The sequence below is a fragment of the Coregonus lavaretus genome (assembly GCF_964263955.1).
Source record: "Coregonus lavaretus genome assembly, contig: HAP1_SCAFFOLD_428, whole genome shotgun sequence".
Classification (NCBI taxonomy): Eukaryota; Metazoa; Chordata; class Actinopteri; order Salmoniformes; family Salmonidae; genus Coregonus; species Coregonus lavaretus.
Genome location: NW_028156883.1, coordinates 240361 through 264401, shown reverse-complemented (window position 1 = coordinate 264401; position 24041 = coordinate 240361). Strand labels below are relative to the sequence as shown.

Sequence of the window (24041 nt, the reverse complement as noted above, 5' to 3'; positions counted from 1 at the left end):
CAGGCTTCTACCCACCTCCCCCTAGCTACTGAACATGGTCAGGCTTCTACCCACCTCCCCCTATCTACTGAACATGGTCAGGCTTCTACCCACCTCCCCCTATCTACTGAACATGGTCAGGCTTCTACCCACCTCCCCCTATCTACTGAACATGGTCAGGCTTCTACCCACCTCCCCCTATCTACTGAACATGGTCAGGCTTCTACCCACCTCCCCCTAGCTACTGAACATGGTCAGGCTTCTACCCACCTCCCCCTATTTACTGAACATGGTCAGGCTTCTACCCACCTCCCCCTATCTACTGAACATGGTCAGGCTTCTACCCACCTCCCCCTATCTACTGAACATGGTCAGGCTTCTACCCACCTCCCCCTATCTACTGAACATGGTCAGGCTTCTACCCACCTCCCCCTATCTACTGAACATGGTCAGGCTTCTACCCACCTCCCCCTATCTACTGAACATGGTCAGGCTTCTACCCACCTCCCCTAGCTACTGAACATGGTCAGGCTTCTACCCACCTCCCCCTAGCTACTGAACATGGTCAGGCTTCTACCCACCTCCCCCTATCTACTGAACATGGTCAGGCTTCTACCCACCTCCCCCTATCTACTGAACATGGTCAGGCTTCTACCCACCTCCCCCTATTTACTGAACATGGTCAGGCTTCTACCCACCTCCCCCTATCTACTGAACATGGTCAGGCTTCTACCCACCTCCCCCTATCTACTGAACATGGTCAGGCTTCTACCCACCTCCCCCTATCTACTGAACATGGTCAGGCTTCTACCCACCTCCCCCTATCTACTGAACATGGTCAGGCTTCTACCCACCTCCCCCTATCTACTGAACATGGTCAGGCTTCTACCCACCTCCCCTAGCTACTGAACATGGTCAGGCTTCTACCCACCTCCCCCTAGCTACTGAACATGGTCAGGCTTCTACCCACCTCCCCCTATCTACTGAACATGGTCAGGCTTCTACCCACCTCCCCCTATCTACTGAACATGGTCAGGCTTCTACCCACCTCCCCCTATTTACTGAACATGGTCAGGCTTCTACCCACCTCCCCCTATCTACTGAACATGGTCAGGCTTCTACCCACCTCCCCCTATCTACTGAACATGGTCAGGCTTCTACCCACCTCCCCCTAGCTACTGAACATGGTCAGGCTTCTACTCACCTCCCCCTATCTACTGAACATGGTCAGGCTTCTACCCACCTCCCCCTATCTACTGAACATGGTCAGGCTTCTACCCACCTCCCCCTATCTACTGAACATGGTCAGGCTTCTACCCACCTCCCCCTAGCTACTGAACATGGTCAGGCTTCTACTCACCTCCCCCTATCTACTGAACATGGTCAGGCTTCTACCCACCTCCCCCTAGCTACTGAACATGGTCAGGCTTCTACCCACCTCCCCCTATCTACTGAACATGGTCAGGCTTCTACCCACCTCCCCCTATCTACTGAACATGGTCAGGCTTCTACCCACCTCCCCCTATCTACTGAACATGGTCAGGCTTCTACCCACCTCCCCCTAGCTACTGAACATGGTCAGGCTTCTACCCACCTCCCCCTATCTACTGAACATGGTCAGGCTTCTACCCACCTCCCCCTATCTACTGAACATGGTCAGGCTTCTACCCACCTCCCCCTATCTACTGAACATGGTCAGGCTTCTACCCACCTCCCCCTAGCTTCTGAACATGGTCAGGCTTCTACCCACCTCCCCCTATCTACTGAACATGGTCAGGCTTCTACCCACCTCCCCCTATCTACTGAACATGGTCAGGCTTCTACCCACCTCCCCCTAGCTACTGAACATGGTCAGGCTTCTACCCACCTCCCCCTATCTACTGAACATGGTCAGGCTTCTACCCACCTCCCCCTATCTACTGAACATGGTCAGGCTTCTACCCACCTCCCCCTAGCTACTGAACATGACCTGTCTCCCTCGATAGTGTTTGCTGTGAGATCCATGTTTTAGTTTCCACCTGTACACCTGGCACAAGCCAGACACATCACGTTGCCCACATAGACACTCTTCTCTACGGTGTAGACACCAACCTATTGACTCTTGACGTCATCAACGTCAGGGTTGAGGGAAGGAAGTGTTCAAACTGAACAGAATCAACTCAGCTCTCCAATGGAAGGAAGTGTTCCAACTGAACAGAATCAACTCCGCTCTCCAATGGAAGGAAGTGTTCAAACTGAACAGAATCAACTCCGCTCTCCAATGGAAGGAAGTGTTACAACTGAACAGAATCAACTCCGCTCTCCAATGGAAGGAAGTGTTCAAACTGAACAGAATCAACTCCGCTCTCCAATGGAAGGAAGTGTTCAAACTGAACAGAATCAACTCCGCTCTCCAATGGAAGGAAGTGTTCAAACTGAACAGAATCAACTCCGCTCTCCAATGGAAGGAAGTGTTCAAACTGAACAAACTCAACTCCGCTCTCCAATGGAAGCAGACATTTATTTCTACCTAAAACCAGACGTGTGATTTCTCCTGCATGGACACAAGGCTGAAAGGCGTGTCTGTCTAACTTTAGGTGTGCGTCCCAAATTTCACCCTATTCCCCACATAGTGCACTATAAAGGGAATGTAGTGCCATTTGGGGATGTAGCCTAGGTATGTAAGCTAATACCTGTCTGTATCAGGTGTAGCCTAGGTATGTAAGCTAATACCTGTCTGTATCAGGTGTAGCCTAGGTATGTAAGCTAATACCTGTCTGTGTATCAGGTGTAGCCTAGGTATGTAAGCTAATACCTGTCTGTATCAGGTGTAGCCTAGGTATGTAAGCTAATACCTGTCTGTATCAGGTGTAGCCTAGGTATGTAAGCTAATACCTGTCTGTGTATCAGGTGTAGCCTAGGTATGTAAGCTAATACCTGTCTGTGTATCAGGTGTAGCCTAGGTATGTAAGCTAATACCTGTCTGTATCAGGTGTAGCCTAGGTATGTAGCTAATACCTGTCTGTATCAGGTGTAGCCTAGGTATGTAGCTAATACCTGTCTGTGTATCAGGTGTAGCCTAGGTATGTAAGCTAATACCTGTCTGTGTATCAGGTGTAGCCTAGGTATGTAAGCTAATACCTGTCTGTGTATCAGGTGTAGCCTAGGTATGTAAGCTAATACCTGTCTGTGTATCAGGTGTAGCCTAGGTATGTAAGCTAATACCTGTCTGTGTATCAGGTGTAGCCTAGGTATGTAAGCTAATACCTGTCTGTGTATCAGGTGTAGCCTAGGTATGTAAGCTAATACCTGTCTGTGTATCAGGTGTTTTTGTGTAGAGCCCATAGAGGCCTTCTGAACAGTAGGACTAGATCACAGAGAGACATCCCATAAACCCTAGCTGAGCTCCCAATTTTAATTCAGCAGAAACCATTTCTGGGCGTACTTTCAAAACACTCTTTTTAGTCCACTAATTATCTTTGTGGTAGAGTTTTTCTTTCATCTTTTTGCTCCAAATGTATTTGGTTTGATGAGATTGTTGTATTCACCTCAGAAAGCAAAGTCATGTTTTTTCATTTCCTTCTCCGACCATCTGGGGCCAGAATTAGATGATCCCTCAGGCTCTCATGTGGCTCACAGAGTTATCTGAGTTGGCACTTCAAGGCTTCTACAGTCTGTTTAGCAGTTCCCCAGTCCCTCTCTACCTCCAGGGAAACACACACAGTATCTCCCAGCCCCTTGAACGTCCCTTAGTCTGCATGCGCTCTCTCTCTGGTCCTGGAAGTCTGCCTGTTCTATGTAAACCCCCTGACTGACTGCTCCTGTCCTGGCACAGAGGAGAGAGCGACTGACAGAGAGGACTGCTGGGGGTCAGACTGCTCCTGTCCTGGCACAGAGGAGAGAGCGACTGACAGAGAGGACTGCTGGGGGTCAGACTGCTCCTGTCCTGGCACAGAGGAGAGAGCGACTGACAGAGAGGACCGCTGGGGGTCAGACTGCTCCTGTCCTGGCACAGAGGAGAGAGCGACTGACAGAGAGGACTGCTGGGGGTCAGACTGCTCCTGTCCTGGCACAGAGGAGAGAGCGACTGACAGAGAGGACTGCTGGGGGTCAGACTGCTCCTGTCCTGGCACAGAGGAGAGAGCGACTGACAGAGAGGACTGCTGGGGGTCAGACTGCTCCTGTCCTGGCACAGAGGAGAGAGCGACTGACAGAGAGGACTGCTGGTGGTCAGACTGCTCCTGTCCTGGCACAGAGGAGAGAGCGACTGACAGAGAGGACTGCTGGGGGTCAGACTGCTCCTGTCCTGGCACAGAGGAGAGAGCGACTGACAGAGAGGACTGCTGGGGGTCAGACTGCTCCTGTCCTGGCACAGAGGAGAGCGCGACTGACAGAGAGGACTGCTGGGGGTCAGACTGCTCCTGTCCTGGCACAGAGGAGAGAGCGACTGACAGAGAGGACTGCTGGTGGTCAGACTGCTCCTGTCCTGGCACAGAGGAGAGAGCGACTGACAGAGAGGACTGCTGGGGGTCAGACTGCTCCTGTCCTGGCACAGAGGAGAGAGCGACTGACAGAGAGGACTGCTGGGGGTCAGACTGCTCCTGTCCTGGCACAGAGGAGAGAGCGACTGACAGAGAGGACCGCTGGGGGTCAGACTGCTCCTGTCCTGGCACAGAGGAGAGAGCGACTGACAGAGAGGACTGCTGGGGGTCAGACTGCTCCTGTCCTGTCCCAGAGGAGAGAGCGACTGACAGAGAGGACTGCTGGGGGTCAGACTGCTCCTGTCCTGGCACAGAGGAGAGAGCGACTGACAGAGAGGACTGCTGGGGGTCAGACTGCTCCTGTCCTGTCCCAGAGGAGAGAGCGACTGACAGAGAGGACTGCTGGGGGTCAGACTGCTCCTGTCCTGTCCCAGAGGAGAGAGCGACTGACAGAGAGGACTGCTGGGGGTCAGACTGCTCCTGTCCTGGCACAGAGGAGAGAGCGACTGACAGAGAGGACTGCTGGGGGTCAGACTGCTCCTGTCCTGGCACAGAGGAGAGAGCGACTGACAGAGAGGACCGCTGGGGGTCAGACTGCTCCTGTCCTGGCACAGAGGAGAGAGCGACTGACAGAGAGGACTGCTGGGGGTCAGACTGCTCCTGTCCTGGCACAGAGGAGAGAGCGACTGACAGAGTGGACTGCTGGGGGTCAGACTGCTCCTGTCCTGGCACAGAGGAGAGAGCGACTGACAGAGAGGACCGCTGGGGGTCAGACTGCTCCTGTCCTGGCACAGAGGAGAGAGCGACTGACAGAGAGGACTGCTGGGGGTCAGACTGCTCCTGTCCTGTCCCAGAGGAGAGAGCGACTGACAGAGAGGACTGCTGGGGGTCAGACTGCTCCTGTCCTGTCCCAGAGGAGAGAGCGACTGACAGAGAGGACTGCTGGGGGTCAGACTGCTCCTGTCCTGGCACAGAGGAGAGAGCGACTGACAGAGAGGACTGCTGGGGGTCAGACTGCTCCTGTCCTGGCACAGAGGAGAGAGCGACTGACACAGAGGACTGCTGGTGGTCAGACTGCTCCTGTCCTGGCACAGAGGAGAGAGCGACTGACAGAGAGGACTGCTGGGGGTCAGACTGCTCCTGTCCTGGCACAGAGGAGAGAGCGACTGACAGAGAGGACTGCTGGGGGTCAGACTGCTCCTGTCCTGGCACAGAGGAGAGAGCGACTGACAGAGAGGACTGCTGGGGGTCAGACTGCTCCTGTCCTGGCACAGAGGAGAGAGCGACTGGCAGAGAGGACTGCTGGGGGTCAGACTGCTCCTGTCCTGGCACAGAGGAGAGAGCGACTGGCAGAGAGGACCGCTGGGGGTCAGACTGCTCCTGTCCTGGCACAGAGGAGAGAGCGACTGACAGAGAGGACTGCTGGGGGTCAGACTGCTTTAGTACTGTAGCTGGCTATTCACTGACTCCAAACTGGCATGTCATTGGTCATCCCTGGTGGATAGTGCTATTCGCTCTCTCTTGTGTGTGTGTTAGGACATGATTTCTCTCTGTCTTGACATGACTACTGCTCTTAAGCAGGGGGTATGTCTATATTCTGGGGGGGGGTATGTCTGTATCTTTGGGGGGGGGGGGGGGGGGGGGTTGGTGGTCTGTATCCTGGTGGGTTGTGTCTATCCTGGGGGGGTATGTCTGTATCACGGGGGGGGGGGGGGTTGGTGGTCTGTATCCCAGGGGGGTTCTGTATTCTGGTGGGGGAGTGTCTGTATTCTTTGCTGGTTTTAGTCCCAGTAATAAACTAATTGAAACCAGCAGATGCTGAGCTGTGTAACCTGGTACGGTATGAAGGAAAGAAGAGATTCCCAGGAATATTAGGTCAGCAGTGTCTCATATCCTCTCTTCAACCTCCGCTCCCCCTCTCTTCAACCTCCGCTCCCCCTCTCTTCAACCTCCGCCCCCCTCTCTTCAACCTCCACTCCCCCTCTCTTCAACCTCCACTCCCCCTCTCTTCAACCTCCACTCCCCCTCTCTTCAACCTCCGTTCCTCTCTCTTCAACCTCCGCCCCCCTCTCTTCAACCTCCGCCCCCCTCTCTTCAACCTCCGCCCCCCTCTCTTCAACCTCCGCCCCCCTCTCTTCAACCTCCGCCCCCCTCTCTTCAACCTCCGCCCCCCTCTCTTCAACCTCCGCCCCCCTCTCTTCAACCTCCGCCCCCCTCTCTTCAACCTCCGCTCCCCCTCTCTTCAACCTCCGCTCCCCTCTCTTCAACCTCCGCCCCTCTCTCTTCAACCTCCGCTCCTCTCTCTTCAACCTCCGCTCCTCTCTCTTCAACCTCCGCTCCTCTCTCTTCAACCCCCGCTCCTCTCTCTTCAACCCCCGCTCCTCTCTCTTCAACTCCCGCTCCTCTCTCTTCAACCCCCGCTCCTCTCTCTTCAACCTCCGCTCCCCTCTCTTCAACCCCCGCTCCTCTCCTCTCACCCTCCTTTTTCCTCCCCATTCCTCCTCCCTCCATTCCTCCTCCTTCCATTGGTTGTGTGTTTGTGAAACACTGACTCTGCATATTCTGCGTGGTCAGCAGACACTGTCACAACCAATACAACTCATACCTACCCAGCCCAGCCCAGCCCAGCCCAGCCCAGCCCAGCCCAGTGTAGTCCTACCCAGCCCAGCCCAGCCCAGCCCAGCCCAGCCCAGTGTAGTCCTACCCAGCCCAGCCCAGCCCAGCCCAGCCCAGCTCAGCTCAGTGTAATCCTACCCAGCCCAGCCCAGCCCAGCCCAGTGTAGTCCTACCCAGCCCAGCCCAGCCCAGCCCAGCCCAGCTCAGCTCAGTGTAATCCTACCCAGCCCAGCCCAGCCCAGCTCAGTGTAGTCCTACCCAGCTCAGCCCAGCCCAGCTCAGCTCAGCTCAGTGTAATCCTACCCAGCCCAGCCCAGCCCAGCTCAGCTCAGTGTAATCCTACCCAGCCCAGCCCAGCCCAGCCCAGCTCAGTGTAATCCTACCCAGCCCAGCCCAGCTCAGTGTAGTCCTACCCAGCCCAGCCCAGCCCAGCTCAGTGTAATCCTACCCAGCCCAGCCCAGCCCAGTGTAGTCCTACCCAGCCCAGCCCAGCCCAGTGTAGTCCTACCCAGCCCAGCCCAGCTCAGTGTAATCCTACCCAGCCCAGCCCAGCTCAGTGTAGTCCTGCCCAGCCCAGCCCAGTGTAGTCCTGCCCAGCCCAGCCCAGCCCAGTGTAGTCCTGCCCAGCCCAGCCCAGTGTAGTCCTGCCCAGCCCAGCCCAGTGTAGTCCTACCTAGCCCAGCCCAGCCCAGCCCAGTGTAGTCCTACCCAGCCCAGCCCAGTGTAGTCCTACCCAGCCCAGCCCAGTGTAGTCCTAGCCAGCCCAGCCCAGTGTAGTCCTAGCCAGCCCAGCCCAGTGTAGTCCTACCCAGCCCAGCCCAGTGTAGTCCTACCCAGCCCAGCCCAGCCCAGTGTAGTCCTACCCAGCCCAGCCCAGCCCAGTGTAGTCCTACCCAGCCCAGCCCAGCCCAGTGTAGTCCTACCCAGCCCAGCCCAGTGTAGTCCTACCCAGCCCAGCCCAGCCCAGTCCTACCCAGCCCAGCCCAGCCCAGTGTAGTCCTACCCAGCCCAGCCCAGCCCAGTGTAGTCCTACCCAGCCCAGTGTAGTCCTACCCAGCCCAGCCCAGTGTAGTCCTGCCCAGCCCAGCCCAGCCCAGTGTAGTCCTACCCAGCCCAGCCCAGTGTAGTCCTACCCAGCCCAGCCCAGTGTAGTCCTACCCAGCCCAGCCCAGTGTAGTCCTGCCCAGCCCAGCCCAGTGTAGTCCTACCCAGCCCAGCCCAGTGTAGTCCTACCCAGCCCAGCCCAGCTCAGCTCAGTGTAGTCCTACCCAGCCCAGCCCAGTGTAGTCCTACCCAGCCCAGCCCAGCCCAGCCCAGCCCAGTGTAGTCCTACCCAGCCCAGCCCAGTGTAGTCCTACCCAGCCCAGCCCAGTGTAGTCCTACCCAGCCCAGCCCAGCCCAGCCCAGTGTAGTCCTACCCAGCCCAGCCCAGTGTAGTCCTACCCAGCCCAGCCCAGTGTAGTCCTGCCCAGCCCAGCCCAGCCCAGTGTAGTCCTACCCAGCCCAGCCCATTGTAGTCCTACAAGGGGTGCATCTTCATTCCCTTTTCTCCTCCTCCTCCTCTCATCTCTTCATCCCTTCATATGGAGAGGATGAACAGGGCCTGAGTCATCACCATGCTAATGCTGGTGTGGGGTGGCAACCTGACACACGCACCAAACACCCACTCTCTCTCTCACCCCCCCACCCCCCCTCTCTCTCTCTCTCTCTCTCTCTCTCTCTCTCTGTGGGTGATTTTAGATTTGGGAAGAAGTTAATACTGTATCCCTCTGAGTTAGTTTCTCATTTAAACTGTGTGGGGAGGCTAAGCTGGGAGGGTGTTGACGATGACATTCAGATCACTGGCGGTGTCATCAGCCTCTTTAGACCTGCTTCATTTAACATGCTGCTGCTGCGTCCCAAATGCCACCCTAGTCCCTATATAGTGCACTACTTTAGAGCCGTGTCAGATGTACATTAGTGCACTCTGTAGGGAATAGGGTGCCCATTTGGGACACAGCTTCTAACTGACACACACTGTCAAAACAAGCGACGACCTCCAGGTACAGCTACTGAGATCAATAAGCTGTTTAGAGATCTCAGTGGAATGCTGAGAGTTGTGTGTGTGTGTGTGTATGTTGTGGTGTAAAGTGGATGATATCCCCCTGGCTGATTATCCTACACATCACATGACTGGCAGAGATCACACACACACACACACACACACACACACACACACACACACACACACACACACAGAGTGTGAATTATTGAGACTGATGACTCCAGTTAGTTATGTTAACACATAGGACCACGACATGTCAGGGAGATCTTAGACACATACTGAAGACTGAATCTCCTTTGTTCCCTGTGAACAAACCTGTCTTTTATCAGTGACTTGGGATGAGTCCCACATGGCACCGATTCACTATTTAGTGGAACTACTTCAAAATTAAATCACATTTTATTGGATTGGTCGCGTACACATATTTAGCAGATGTTATCGCAGGTGCAGCATAATGCTTGTGTTTCTAAATCCAACAGTGCAGTAATATCTAACAATACACACAAATCCCCCCCAAAACTAGCAATGTCCAGAATATATATATAGAGATAGATAGATAGATAGATAGATAGAGGTGTGTGTGTATAGACAGTGTGGACAGTATATAAATAGAAAAGGTGTGTACAGCAGTAGTTATATAGGATGAGCCACAACTAGAATACAGTATGTGCATATGAAGTGTGTAGTGGACCAGGGACCATAGAAGAGATTGAGGGGCGGAGGATAGAAGGGGGCGGAGGATAGAAGGGGGCGGAGGATAGAAGGGGGCGGAGGATAGAAGGGGGCGGAGGATAGAAGGGGCGGAGGATAGAAGGGGCGGAGGATAGAAGGGGCGGAGGATAGAAGGGGCGGGGGATAGAAGGGGCGGAGGATAGAAGGGGCGGAGGATAGAAGGGGCGGAGGATAGAAGGGGGCGGAGGATAGAAGGGGCGGGGGATAGAAGGATTGTGGGTTCGATTCCCACGGGGGGCCAGAATGAAAAATGTATGCACTCACTAACTGTAAGTCGCTCTGGATAAAAGCGTCTGCTAAATGACTAAAATGTAAGATGTGTATAGGAGGATAGAAGGGGTGTATAGGAGGATAGAAGGGGTGTATAGGAGGATAGAAGGGGTGTATAGGAGGATAGATGGGGTGTATAGGGGGATAGATGGGGTGTATAGGAGGATAGATGGGGTGGAGGATAGAAGGGGTGTATAGGAGGATAGAAGGGGTGTATAGGAGGATAGAAGGGGTGTATAGGAGGATAGAAGGGGTGTATAGCTGGATAGATGGGGTGTATAGGAGGATAGAAGGGGTGTATAGGAGGATAGAAGGGGTGTATAGGAGGATAGAAGGGATGTATAGGAGGATAGAAGGGGTGGAGGATAGATGGGGTGGAGGATAGGAGGGTTGTGTGCATGCATAGAAAACATACAACATGCGAATTTCAAATTATTTGACATCTCAGAGAATAGTCTTCCTCGACCCCTAGCAACAGTCACCTCTAGATAACCTTGACAACGACCTGAGCAGCGTCTCTAAAGCGTGTCAGAAGGTTGTTGTCTAACTCCCCCTGTCTCTTCTAGTTCTCTTGTCTGAGGTAGTGTTTTACAGAGCCTTTTATTGTAAATACAACACTCTGGGGGGTTGGATCTGTCATGCTTGTCTGATTTGGACAGTGTTCTGGGCTCTCAGTGAGGTGTGAGGTCTCTCTGTGAGGTCTGAAAATATAAGTGTTAGACAGCTTCTCGGCAGAGAGGGTGAGAGAGAGATGGGCTGGTGAGGGAAATATAAAAAAGGGAAGATGTGGGACAGGCAAAGAGAGACAGGAGGATGAGGGAGTGAGATGGGTGGATGAGGAAGAGATGGAGGGAGAGAGGGAGACGGGTGATAATGAAGAGGAGGAGGAAGAAGGAGGAGGAGAGGAAGAAGGAGATGGAAGGAGAGGAGAGGAGGAAGGAGAGGAAAGGAGAGGAGGAAGGAGAGGAGAGGAGAGGAGGAAGGAGAGGAGAGGAGAGGAGGGAGGAGAGGAGAGGAGGAGGAGGAGGAAGAAGGAGAGGAGAGAGGAGAGGAGGAAGGAGAGGAGGACGGAGAGGAGAGGAAGAAGGAGAGGAAGAGAGTGGTTGTCAATTATTCCTAGTCCTAATTCTGGAAGCAGAGCCATGTTGCTATGAGACAAGGGGTGCATGGTAATTAACATGTCTTGTGTTGTCTCTTAATTATTAGGATCATTTCCCTGTGCTACTCAGCGAGAGAGAGTGGGACAGATAATGTTTTTTTTTGTTTGTAAGTGTTTGTGGATGGGTGTTCTCGCTTGTGTTGAGTCTGTGTAATATGATTCCAATTCAAATGGAGGTTACCAGAGGTGGGAGCAAGTCACTATTATTCCAGTCACAAGGTCGGAGTCTGTGCTAAAATGCTACGGTAACAGGCCTGTTAAAAAGCTACTATATAACAGCTGAACTACACTGTAACAGAGAGGGGATCGTGTCCCAAATGACACCCTATTCACTATATAATTCTATAGGGATCTGGTCAAAAGTAGTGCACTATATAGGGAATAGGGTGCCATTTGGGTAATGACCTTGGAGTCGTAATGACCATTATAGCGGTCAGCGGCCTGTATGGATACGTGCATACTGGACATAGTTGGAGGCTGTGTGTGTGTGTGTGTGTGTGTGTGTGTGTGTGTGTGTGAGAGAGCGTGCGGCAGAGACTCTGAAGGCAAGGAAACCAATCTAATTGTCCTGATATTACTCTGCTCCTTTTGAGATTGCATAAAGCCTCAACCTCTTTTCTCTTGTCGTTATGGAAATGAGGCTTCTTTCTTTCTCCGTGGAGACGGGAAGGAGACTATTAGCGGAAGTGGGGTTTATTTTTGTTTTTTTGCCAACAAGCAATTGAGTTATTTCACTTTGCTTTGGTTTCTGATGCTGCATAGGGCTCGATCTTTGGCCAGAGTTGTATTGTATAAGCTAAATGGTTGGCTTCACTTCTAAATCTTGTACAAGAAGATTATTTTAGATGTACTGAGAACAAAATAAGTTGTGGCTTAAAGAAGGCTTAAATAAATCTATATTCTTGATTTCTCAATGGGAGCACTTCTGCTAATGTTTTCTATAGATTTTGGAGACCACAGAGTTTGATACACACAGAACCATGCTGTCCTGCACGGTGGGATAAGGTGTGTCTTGGCTAGCCCAGTCCTACCCAGCACCGAAAGTAATTATACAGTGCCTTGAAAAAGTATTTGCCCCCTTTCTAATTTTGTCTACTTTTGCATATTTTTTATACTGAACGTTATCAGATCTTCAACCAAAACCTAATATTAGGTAAAGGGAACCTGATTGAACAAATAACACAAGTAATTATTTACATAATTATTTAATTTATTTCATAAACAGAGTTATGCAACACCCAATGCCCCTGTGTGAAAAAGTAATTGCCCCCTTACACTCAATAACTGGTTGTGCCACCTTTAGCTGCAATGACTCCAATCAAATGCTTCCTACAGTTGTTGATCAGTCGCTGTGGAGGATTTTCTGGCCCACTCTTGCATTGAGAACCGCTGTAACTCAGCGACATTTGTGGGTTTTCAAGCATGAACTGCTCGTTTCAAGTCCTGCCACAACATCTCAATTGGGATTTGGTCTGGACTTTGACTAGGCCATTCCAAAACTTCAAATTTGTTGCTTTTTAGCCTTTTTCATGTAGATTTGATTGTGTGTTTTGGATCATTGTCTTGCTGCATGACCCAGCTGTGCTTCAGCTCAGACGGATGGCCTGACATTCTCCTGTAGAATTATCTGATACAGAGCAGAATTCACGGTTCCTTCTATTAAGGCAAATCGCTTAGGTCCTGAGGCAGCAAAGCATCCCCAAACCATCACACCACCACCACCATGCTTGACCGTTGGTATGAGGTTCTTACTGTGGAATGCAGAGTTTGGTTTTCGCCAGGCATTATGGGACCCATCTCGTCCAAAAAGTTATACTTTTAAAACATCTGTCCATAGAACATTCTTCCAAGAGTGTTGATGATCATTCAGGTGCTTCCAGGTGCTTTTTTGCAAACTTGAGTCAACGTTTTGGACGACATTGGTCCCATTATGCCTGCCGAAAACCTAAGGACTTCTGGGGCGTATTCTGTTGCAAAACGTTTCATAAACAAAATGAAATAGGGAGGGACCTACCTGAATTTATCCAATAGAAAAATGTCCTACTAACGTGTCATTTCCTGTCTCCCTCCAGGTGATCATCAACAGCACCATCACCCCCAACATGACCTTCACCAAGACCTCCCAGAAGTTTGGCCAATGGGCTGACAGCAGAGCCAACACAGTGTTCGGACTGGGGTTCGCCTCCGAGCAGCAACTGGCCAAGGTACTGATTGATTGATTTTCTGTTAGAATTTTTTTCAAAGACAGAGCTGTTCCATCACTACCGGTAACATAAAGCTGTTCCATCACTACTGGTAACATAAAGCTGTTCCATCACTACTGGTAACATAAAGCTGTTACATCACAACCGGTAACATAAAGCTGTTCCATTACTACTGGTAACATAAAGCTGTTCCATCACTACTGGTAACATAAAGCTGTTCCATCACTACCGGTAACATAAAGCTGTTCCATCACTACCGGTAACATAAAGCTGTTCCATCACTACCGGTAACATAAAGCTGTTCCATCACTACCGGTAACATAAAGCTGTTCCATCACTACCGGTAACATAAAGCTGTTCCATCACTACCGGTAACATAAAGCTGTTCCATCACTACCGGTAACATAAAGCTGTTCCATTACTACTGGTAACATAAAGCTGTTCTATCACTACTGGTAACATAAAGCTGTTCCATCACTACTGGTAACATAAAGCTGTTCCATCACTACCGGTAACATAAAGCTGTTCCATCACTACTGGTAACATAAAGCTGTTCCATCACTACTGGTAACATAAAGCTGTTCCATCACTACCGGTAACATAAAGCTGTTCCATCACTACCGGTAACATAAAGCTGTTCCATTACTACTGGTAACATAAAGCTGTTCCATTACTACCGGTAACATAAAGCTGTTCCATCACTACCGGTAACATAAAGCTGTTCCATCACTACCGGTAACATAAAGCTGTTCCATCACTACTGGTAACATAAAGCTGTTCCATCACTACCGGTAACATAAAGCTGTTCCATCACTACCGGTAACCTAAAGCTGTTCCATCACTACCGGTAACATAAAGCTGTTCCATCACTACCGGTAACATAAAGCTGTTCCATCACTACCGGTAACATAAAGCTGTTCCATCACTACCGGTAACATAAAGCTGTTCCATCACTACCGGTAACATAAAACTGTTCCATCACTACCGGTAACATAAAGCTGTTCCATCACTACCGGTAACATAAAGCTGTTCCATCACTACCGGTAACATAAAGCTGTTCCATCACTACCGGTAACATAAAGCTGTTCCATCACTACCGGTGACATAAAGCTGTTCCATCACTACCGGTGACATAAAGCTGTTCCATTACTACTGGTAACATAAAGCTGTTCCATTACTACCGGTAACATAAAGCTGTTCCATCACTACTGGTAACATAAAGCTGTTCCATCACTACCGGTAACATAAAGCTGTTCCATCACTACCGGTAACATAAAGCTGTTCCATCACTACCGGTAACATAAAGCTGTTCCATCACTACCGGTAACATAAAGCTGTTCCATCACTACCGGTAACATAAAGCTGTTCCATCACTACCGGTAACCTAAAGCTGTTCCATCACTACCGGTAACATAAAGCTGTTCCATCACTACCGGTAACATAAAGCTGTTCCATCACTACCGGTAACATAAAGCTGTTCCATCACTACCGGTAACATAAAGCTGTTCCATCACTACCGGTAACATAAAGCTGTTCCATCACTACCGGTAACATAAAGCTGTTCCATCACTACCGGTAACCTAAAGCTGTTCCATCACTACCGGTAACCTAAAGCTGTTCCATCACTACCGGTAACATAAAGCTGTTCCATCACTACCGGTAACATAAAGCTGTTCCATCACTACCGGTAACATAAAGCTGTTCCATCACTACCGGTAACATAAAGCTGTTCCATCACTACCGGTAACATAAAGCTGTTCCATCACTACCGGTAACATAAAGCTGTTCCATCACTACCGGTAACATAAAGCTGTTCCATCACTACCGGTAACATAAAGCTGTTCCATCACTACCGGTAACATAAAGCTGTTCCATCACTACCGGTAACATAAAGCTGTTCCATCACTACCGGTAACATAAAGCTGTTCCATCACTACCGGCAACATAAAGCTGTTCCATCACTACCGGTAACATAAAGCTGTTCCATCACTACCGGTAACCTAAAGCTGTTCCATCACTACCGGTAACCTAAAGCTGTTCCATCACTACCGGTAACCTAAAGCTGTTCCATCACTACCGGTAACATAAAGCTGTTCCATCACTACCGGTAACATAAAGCTGTTCCATTACTACCGGTAACATAAAGCTGTTCTATCACTACCGGTAACATAAAGCTTCTCCATCACTACTGGTAACATAAAGCTGTTCCATCACTACCGGTAACATAAAGCTGTTTCATCACTACAGCTGTGTTTGTATTGTGCCTGTCTGTGTGTTTGTTTGGTCCAGTATCTGTTGTTGTTGTTGTTGTTGGGGAACCCCCTTGGATATGAGATGATTAAAAATCTCATGAGATTTTATCCTGCACATATTTTACAATGAATCAATAGTATATAGTTTAGTTTGTCTCTCTGTCCCTGTGCTCATCATGTCAGAGTAACTCACCTCATCCCAAATGGCACCCTGTTCCCTATATAGTGAACTACTATTGACCAGAGCTCTATTCCTTATATAGTGAACTACTATTGACCAGAGCTCTATTCCCTACATAGTGAACTACTATTGACCAGAGCTCTATTCCTTATATAGTGAACTACTATTGACCAGAGCTCTATTCCCTACATAGTGAACTACTATTGACCAGAGCTCTATTCCCTACATAGTGAACTACTATTGACCAGAGCTCTATTCCCTATATAGTGAACTACTATTGACCAGAGCTCTATTCCCTATATAGTGAACTACTATTGACCAGAGCTCTATTCCTTATATAGTGAACTACTATTGACCAGAGCTCTATTCCTTATATAGTGAACTACTATTGACCAGAGCTCTATTCCTTATATAGTGAACTACTATTGACCAGAGCTCTATTCCCTATATAGTGAACTACTATTGACCAGAGCTCTATTCCTTATATAGTGAACTACTATTGACCAGAGCTCTATTCCTTATATATTGAACTACTATTGACCAGAGCTCTATTCCTTATATAGTGAACTACTATTGACCAGAGCTCTATTCCCTATATAGTGAACTACTATTGACCAGAGCTCTATTCCCTATATAGTGAACTACTATTGACCAGAGCTCTATTCCTTATATAGTGAACTACTATTGACCAGAGCTCTATTCCTTATATAGTGAACTACTATTGACCAGAGCTCTATTCCTTATATAGTGAACTACTATTGACCAGAGCTCTATTCCCTACATAGTGAACTACTATTGACCAGAGCTCTATTCCCTACATAGTGAACTACTATTGACCAGAGCTCTATTCCCTATATAGTGAACTACTATTGACCAGAGCTCTATTCCCTATATAGTGAACTACTATTGACCAGAGCTCTATTCCCTATATAGTGAACTACTATTGACCAGAGCTCTATTCCCTATATAGTGAACTACTATTGACCAGAGCTCTATTCCCTACATAGTGAACTACTATTGACCAGAGCTCTATTCCCTATATAGTGAACTACTATTGACCAGAGCTCTATTCCCTATATAGTGAACTACTATTGACCAGAGCCCTATTCCTTATATAGTGAACTACTATTGACCAGAGCTCTATTCCCTACATAGTGAACTACTATTGACCAGAGCTCTATTCCTTATATAGTGAACTACTATTGACCAGAGCCCATTTGGGACGTGTTCATATCATCATTAACTGTCAGACACACACATCGCTTGTCTCCAGTGATATGTTTTGACCATTTTATTTTTTATTTTGATGAATCAATCTTTTTCCTTTGTTTTATTTTTCTCATCTTGTTTCAGTTTGCTGAGAAGTTCCAGGAGGTGAAGGAAGCAGCGAAGCTAGCCAGGGACAAGTCACAGGAGAAGATGGAGACATCGAGCAACAATTCCCAGGTAACAGACACATGGTCACAGGCACGCAAAAACACGCACACACACACTCACACCCATAATAACATGTAAAGAAGCGGGGAATTACACACACACGGGGTCAGTAACATGCACACACGCACACACACACACACACACACACACACACACACACACACACACACACACACACACACACACACACAAGCATGTGAACAGATACATATACACACAGTACAGAGTCAGTAAAGTGATACTTGGGGCGGGCGGGGGGGGGGTCAAAGGTTACAGGGAGTCACTTATCAACTGCCAGCCGCCGAACAGACACATAATCTACCCTGGGAGGGAGGGAGGGAGGGAGGGAGGGAAGGAAGGAGGGAGGGAGGGAGGGAGGGAGGGAGGGAGATATGAGGCTGTAATGTGACGGGTCAGAGCTGTAAAAAGTCTGCTGGATGTTTCATTATCTCATTGACAACCTGAGGACAGTTATATTCTACCATGTCATCTCCTTAGTATTCTGACTGTCAGTTCTATTCTGACATGTCATCTCCTTAGTATTCTGACTGTCAGTTCTATTCTACCATGTCATCTCCTTAGTATTCGGACTGTCAGAGACGCATACAAAGCTCTCCCTCGCCCTCCATTTGGCAAATCTGACCATAATTATATCCTCCTGATTCCTGCTTACAAGCAAAAACTAAAGCAGGAAGCACCAGTGACTGTCAATAGAAAAGTGGTCAGATGAAGCAGATGCTAAGCTACAGGACTGTTTTTCCAGCACAGACTGGAACATGTTCCGGGATTCTTCAGATAGCATTGAGGAGTACACCACATCAGTCACTGGCTTCATCAATAAGTGCATCGATGACGACGTCCCCACAGTGACTGTACGTAAATACCTCAACCAGAAGCCATGGATTACAGGCAACATCCGCACTGAGCTAAAGGGTAGAGCTGCCGCTTTCAAGGAGCGGGACTCTAACCCGGAAGCTTATAAGAAATCCCGCTATGCCCTCTGACGAACCATCAAACAGGCAAAGCGTCAATACAGGACTAAGATTGAATCGTACTACACTGGCTCTGACGCTCGTTGGATGTGGCAGGGCTTGCAAACTATTACAGACTACAAAGGGAAGCACAGCCGCGAGCTGCCCAGTGACACGAGCCTACCAGATGAGCTAAATTACTTCTATGCTCGCTTCGAGGCAAGTAACACTGAAACATGCATGAGAGCATCAGCTGTTCTGGACAACTGTGTGATCACGCTCTCCGTAGTCAATGTGAGTAAGACCTTTAAACAGGTCAACATTCACAAGGCCGCAGGGCCAGACGGATTACCAGGACGTGTACTCCAAGCATGCGCTGACCAACTGGAAAGTGTCTTCACTGATATTTTAAACCGTTCTCCCTGTCTAAGTCTGTAATACCAACATGTTTCAAGCAGACCACCATAGTCCCTGTGCCCAATAACACTAAGGTAACCTGTCTAAATGACTACTGACCCGTAGCACTCACGTCTGTATCCATGAAGTGCTTTGAAAGGCTGGTCATGGCTCACATCAACACCATTATCCCAGAAACCCTAGACCCACTCCAATTTGCATACCGCCCCAACAGATGATGTTCTGAAAGAGCTGCAAAATCTGGACCCCTACAAATCATCTGGGCTAGACAATCTGGACCCTTTCTTTCTAAAACTAGCCGCCGAAATTGTCGCAACCCCTATTACTAGCCTGTTCAACCTCTCTTTCGTAACGTCTGAGATCCCCAGAGATTGGAAAGCTGCCGCGGTCATCCCCCTCTTCAAAGGGGGTGACACTCTAGATCCAAACTGTTACAGACCCATATCCATCCTGCCCTGCCTTTCAAAAGTTTTTGAAAGCCAAGTCAACAAACAGATCACCGACCATTTCGAATCCCACCGTACCTTCTCCGCTATGCAATCCGGTTTCCGAGCTGGTCATGGGTGCACTTCAGCCACGCTCAAGGTCCTAAACGATATTATAACCGCGATCGATAATAGACAGTACTGTGCAGCCGTTTTCATTGACCTGGCCAAGGCTTTCGACTCTGTCAACCACCGCATTCTTATTGGCAGACTAAATAGCCTTGGTTTCTCAAATGACTGCCTCGCCTGGTTCACCAACTACTTCTCAGATAGAGTTCAATGTGTCAAATCGGAGGGCCTGTTGTCTGGACCTATGGCAGTCTCTATGGGGGTGCCACAGGGTTCAATTCTTGGGCCGACTCTTTTCTCTGTGTATATCAATGACGTCGCTCTTGCTGCTGGTGACTCTCAGATCCACCTCTATGCAGACGACACCATTTTGTATACATCTGGCCTTTCATTGGACACTGTGTTAACAAACCTCCAAACGAGCTTCAATGCCATACAACACTCCTTCAGTAGCCTCCAACTGCTCTTAAACACTAGTAAAACTAAATGCATGCTCTTCAACCGAACGCTGCTTGCACCCGCCCACCCGACTAGAATCACTACTCTCGACGGGTCTGACCTAGAGTATGTGGACAACTACAAATATCTAGGTGTCTGGTTAGACTGTAAACTATCCTTCCAGACTCACATTAAGAATCTCCAATCCAAAGTTAAATCTAGAATCGGTTTCCTATTTCGCAAACAAAGCCTCCTTCACTCATGCTGCCAAACATGCCCTCGTAAAACTGACTATCCTACCGATCCTTGACTTCGGCGATGTCATTTACAAAATAGCCTCCAACACTCTACTCAGCAAATTGGATGTAGTCTATCACAGTGCCATCCGTTTTGTCTCCAAAGCCCCATATACTACCCACCACTGTGACCTGTACGCTCTTGTTGGCTGGTCCTCACTACATATTCGTCGCCAAACCCACTGGCTCCAGGCCATCTATAAATCACTGCTAGGCAAATCCCCGCCTTATCTTAGCTCATTGGTCACCATAGCAACACCCACCCGTAGTCTGCGCTCCAGCAGGTATATCTCACTGGTCATCCCCAAAGCCAACACCTCCTTTGGCCGCCATTCCTTCCAGTTCTCTGCTGCCAATGACTGGAACAAATTGCAAAAATCTCTGAAGCTGGAGACACTTATCTCCCTCACTAACTTTAAGCATCAGTTGTCAGAGCACCTTACCGATCACTGCACCTGTACACAGCCCATCTGAAATTAGCCCGCCCAACTACCTCATCCCTATATTGTTATTTAGTTTGCTAATTTGTACCCCAGTATCTCTATTTGCACATCATCTCTTGCACATCTATCATTCCAGTGTTAATACTAATTGTAATTATTGTGCACTATAGCCTATTTATTGCCTTACCTCCATAACTTGCTACATTTGCACACACTGTATATATATTTATTTCTGTTGTATTTTTGACTTTTTGTTTTACCCCATATGTAACTCTGTGTTGTTGTTTTTATCGCACTGCTTTGCTTTATCTTGGCCAGGTCGCAGTTGTAAATGAGAACTTGTTCTCAACTGGTTTACCTGGTTAAATAAAGGTGAAATAAAATAATAAAGATCCACAGATGATGCAATCTATTGCGCTCCACACTGCCCTTTCACACCTGGACAAAAGGAACACCTATGTGAGAATGCTATTCATTGACTAAAGCTCAGCGTTCAACACCATAGTGCCAACAAAGCTCATCACTAAGCTAAGGATCCTGGGACTAAACACCTACCTCTGCAACTGGATCCTGGAATTCCTAACAGGCCGCCCCCAGGTGGTAAGGGTAGGTAACAACATATCCACCACGCTGATCCTCAACACGGGGGCCCCTCAGGGGTGCGTGTTCAGTCCCCTCCTGTACTCCCTGTTCACTCATGACTGCATGGCCAGGAACGACTCCAACACCATCATTAAGTTTGCCGATGACACAACAGTGGTAGGCCTGATCACCGACAACGACGAGACAACCTATAGGGAGGAGGTCAGAGACCTGGCCGTGTGGTGCCAGGACAACAACCACTCCCTCAACGTGATCAAGACAAAGGAGATGATTGTGGACTACAGGAAAAAGAAGAGGACCTCCATTCTCATCGACGGGGCTGTAGTGGAGCAGGTTGAGAGCTTCAAGTTCCTTAGTGTCCACATCACCAACAAACTAACATGGTCCAAGCACACCAAGACAGTCGTGAAGAGGGCACGACAACGCCTATTCCACTTAAGGAGACTGAAAAGATTTGGCATGGGTCCTCAGATCCTCAAAAGGTTCTACAGCTGCATCATCGAGAACATCCTGACTGGTTGCATCACTGCTTGGTATGGCAACTGCTCGGTTCTCCGACCGCAAGGCACTACAGAGGGTAGTGCGTACGGCCCAGTACATCACTGGGGCCAAGCTTCCTGCTATCCAGGACCTCTATACCAGGCGGTGTCAGAGGAAGGCCCTATAAATTGTCAAAGACTCCAGCAACCCTAGTCATAGACTGTTCTCTCTGCTACCGCACGGCAAGCGGTACCGGAGTGCCAAGTCTAGGTCCAAGAGGCTTCTAAACAGATTCTACCCCCAAGCCATAAGACTCCTGAACATCTAATCAAATGGCTACCCAGACTATTTGCATTGCCCATGAATCCCATTCAGAGGAAACTGGACTCTATTACTCTATTTTACATTGATTGGATAAAGTTGAATAGGCTTTTAATATGCATAGATAATTATTTAGTATGTGTTCTACTGGGCTGTGATGATAATATCTTCATCATATCCACATTCATTACCAGTAGCTGGTTGTTATTGGATTCATAAGATCTCTTGGACAGATCTACGTAAACATAACTGGTACCTTTAGAATCTGTCAGGAAGGAAAGGGATGTGTGGGCTAATGAGCAGCAGTAGTTCCGGTGTTAGGGTTTTTCATCACTGGTTATTTTGACAAATCCCGATTTCGCAGGTGTTAGCATCTTTCAAATTTCGTAAGGGGGGGGGGGGACATTCGGCCCATAACTTGTTGAGAGAGGGTGGATCTCCTCGTTCTAGCATCTCTTAATCCCATCTCTTAACAGCTGTGGACCCAGAAATTTAATCGAGCAGCCGACCAATTTACGTGAGACTTTAGTTCTGGGTTAACCGAGATTACTGTATTCATGAATATATTGCTGGTTTACCTGATCAAACCCTTGCAACACATGGCAGAGAGAGGAGAGGATGGGTGTGTCCTAAATAGCACCCCGTTCCCTATCTAGCAGACTACCTTCTACCAGGGCCCAACCCAACTGAACACTTACAGGAGATTCTGGAGCGGTGCCTGAGACCGACAGTGTTTTCCACCATCAACACCCTATTAAGACACTTTATGTTGTTTTTTTCCCTTTTTTTTATTTTGGCAGTTACCTGTGTGTGTCCCAAATTGGCACCCTATTCCCTATTGGCCCTGGTCAAAAGCAGTGGACAATATAGGGAATAGGGTGCCATTTGGGATGCAGGTGATGGTTTGAGAGGTGTTTTTTCTAGCCTCTCACCCAGCCAGCCTTAGCCTGCCAGGTCTGCTAGTACTGTCTAACTGTTACTATGCACGTATCCCAAATAGCATCTGATTCCCTATGGACCCTGGTCAATAGTAGTGCACTATAAAGGGAATAGGGTGCTATTTGGGATGTAACCTATAACTAAATGGTCTGCCAGAGCTGCTCAGTACTAGCTAGCTGTTACTATCGGAGTGTTGCTATAACGACATGGTCTGCCAGACCTGCTCAGGACTATCTGACTGTTGCCATAATTACAGATGGCAGGAGTCAGACTCCGCTCTATGAAGCAGAATCATCCTCTGGCATATGTCATGATGTATTCCCCCTGTGCCCCTCCCCCTCCTCCAGGAGTCGGGTGGTGAGACCCCCTCGTCCACCCAGGCATCCAGCATCAACGGGACGGACGATGAGAAGATCTCCCACGGAGGACCGGAGACCGCAGCGCTGATGAGCGAGAATGACAAACTCAAGACCACTGTGGAACAGAGGTAAGGAAGGAGAGATGGAGATAGGAAGGGAGAGAGAGAGGTAGAGAGGGAGGGAGGGAAGGAGGGAGAGATGGAGGGAGAGATGGAGGGAGGGGTAGGGGGAGAGATGGAGGGAGGGGTAGGGGGAGAGATGGAGGGAGGGGTAGGGGGAGAGATGGAGGGAGAGATAGAGGGAGGGAGGGAGGGAGGTAGAGAGGGAGGGAGGTAGAGAGGGAGGGAGGTAAAGAGGGAGGGGTAGGGGGAGAGATGGAGGGAGAGGGAGGGAGGGGTAGGGGGAGAGATGGAGGGAGGGGTAGGGGGAGAGATGGAGGGAGGGGTAGGGGGAGAGATGGAGGGAGAGATAGAGAGAGGGAGGGAGGTAGAGAGGGAGGGAGGTAGAGAGGGAGGGAGGTAAAGAGGGAGGGGTAGGGGGAGAGATGGAGGGAGAGGGAGGGAGGGGTAGAGAGGGAGGGAGGGGTAGGGGGAGAGATGGAGGGAGAGATAGAGGGAGGGAGGGAGGGAGGGAGGAGAGGTAGAGAGGGAGGGAGGGAGGGAAGGGAGGGTAGGGGGAGAGAGGGGGAGAGGGAGGGGGGTAGAGAGGGAGGGAGGGGTATAGAGGGAGGGAGGGAGAGATGGAGGTAGGTAAAGAGGGAGGGGTAGGAGGGAGAGATGGAGGGAGAGATGGAGGGAGAGATGGAGGTAGGTAAGAGGGAGGGGTAGGGGAGAGATGGAGGTAGGTAAGGAGGGAGGGGTAGGGGGAGAGAAGAGCGGAGAGATGG

At 49.5% G+C, this 24041-nt stretch overlaps 1 protein-coding gene across 1 annotated transcript in view; it reads left to right on the top strand.

Annotated features, from left to right (window-relative positions):
* LOC311119607 (homer protein homolog 2-like) overlaps positions 1 to 23287 on the top strand; it is a gene marked incomplete at its 3' end in the record, with an annotated part of 65331 nt that extends 42044 nt beyond the window's left edge. Inside the window, exons 3-5 of the mRNA XM_084194285.1 lie at positions 13333 to 13464; positions 17251 to 17343; positions 23144 to 23287. Of these exons, the coding sequence (XP_084050411.1) occupies positions 13333 to 13464; positions 17251 to 17343; positions 23144 to 23287 (369 nt within the window). The remainder of the gene's footprint in view (positions 1 to 13332; positions 13465 to 17250; positions 17344 to 23143) is intronic.
* Between the last annotated feature and the right edge of the window lie 754 nt (positions 23288 to 24041).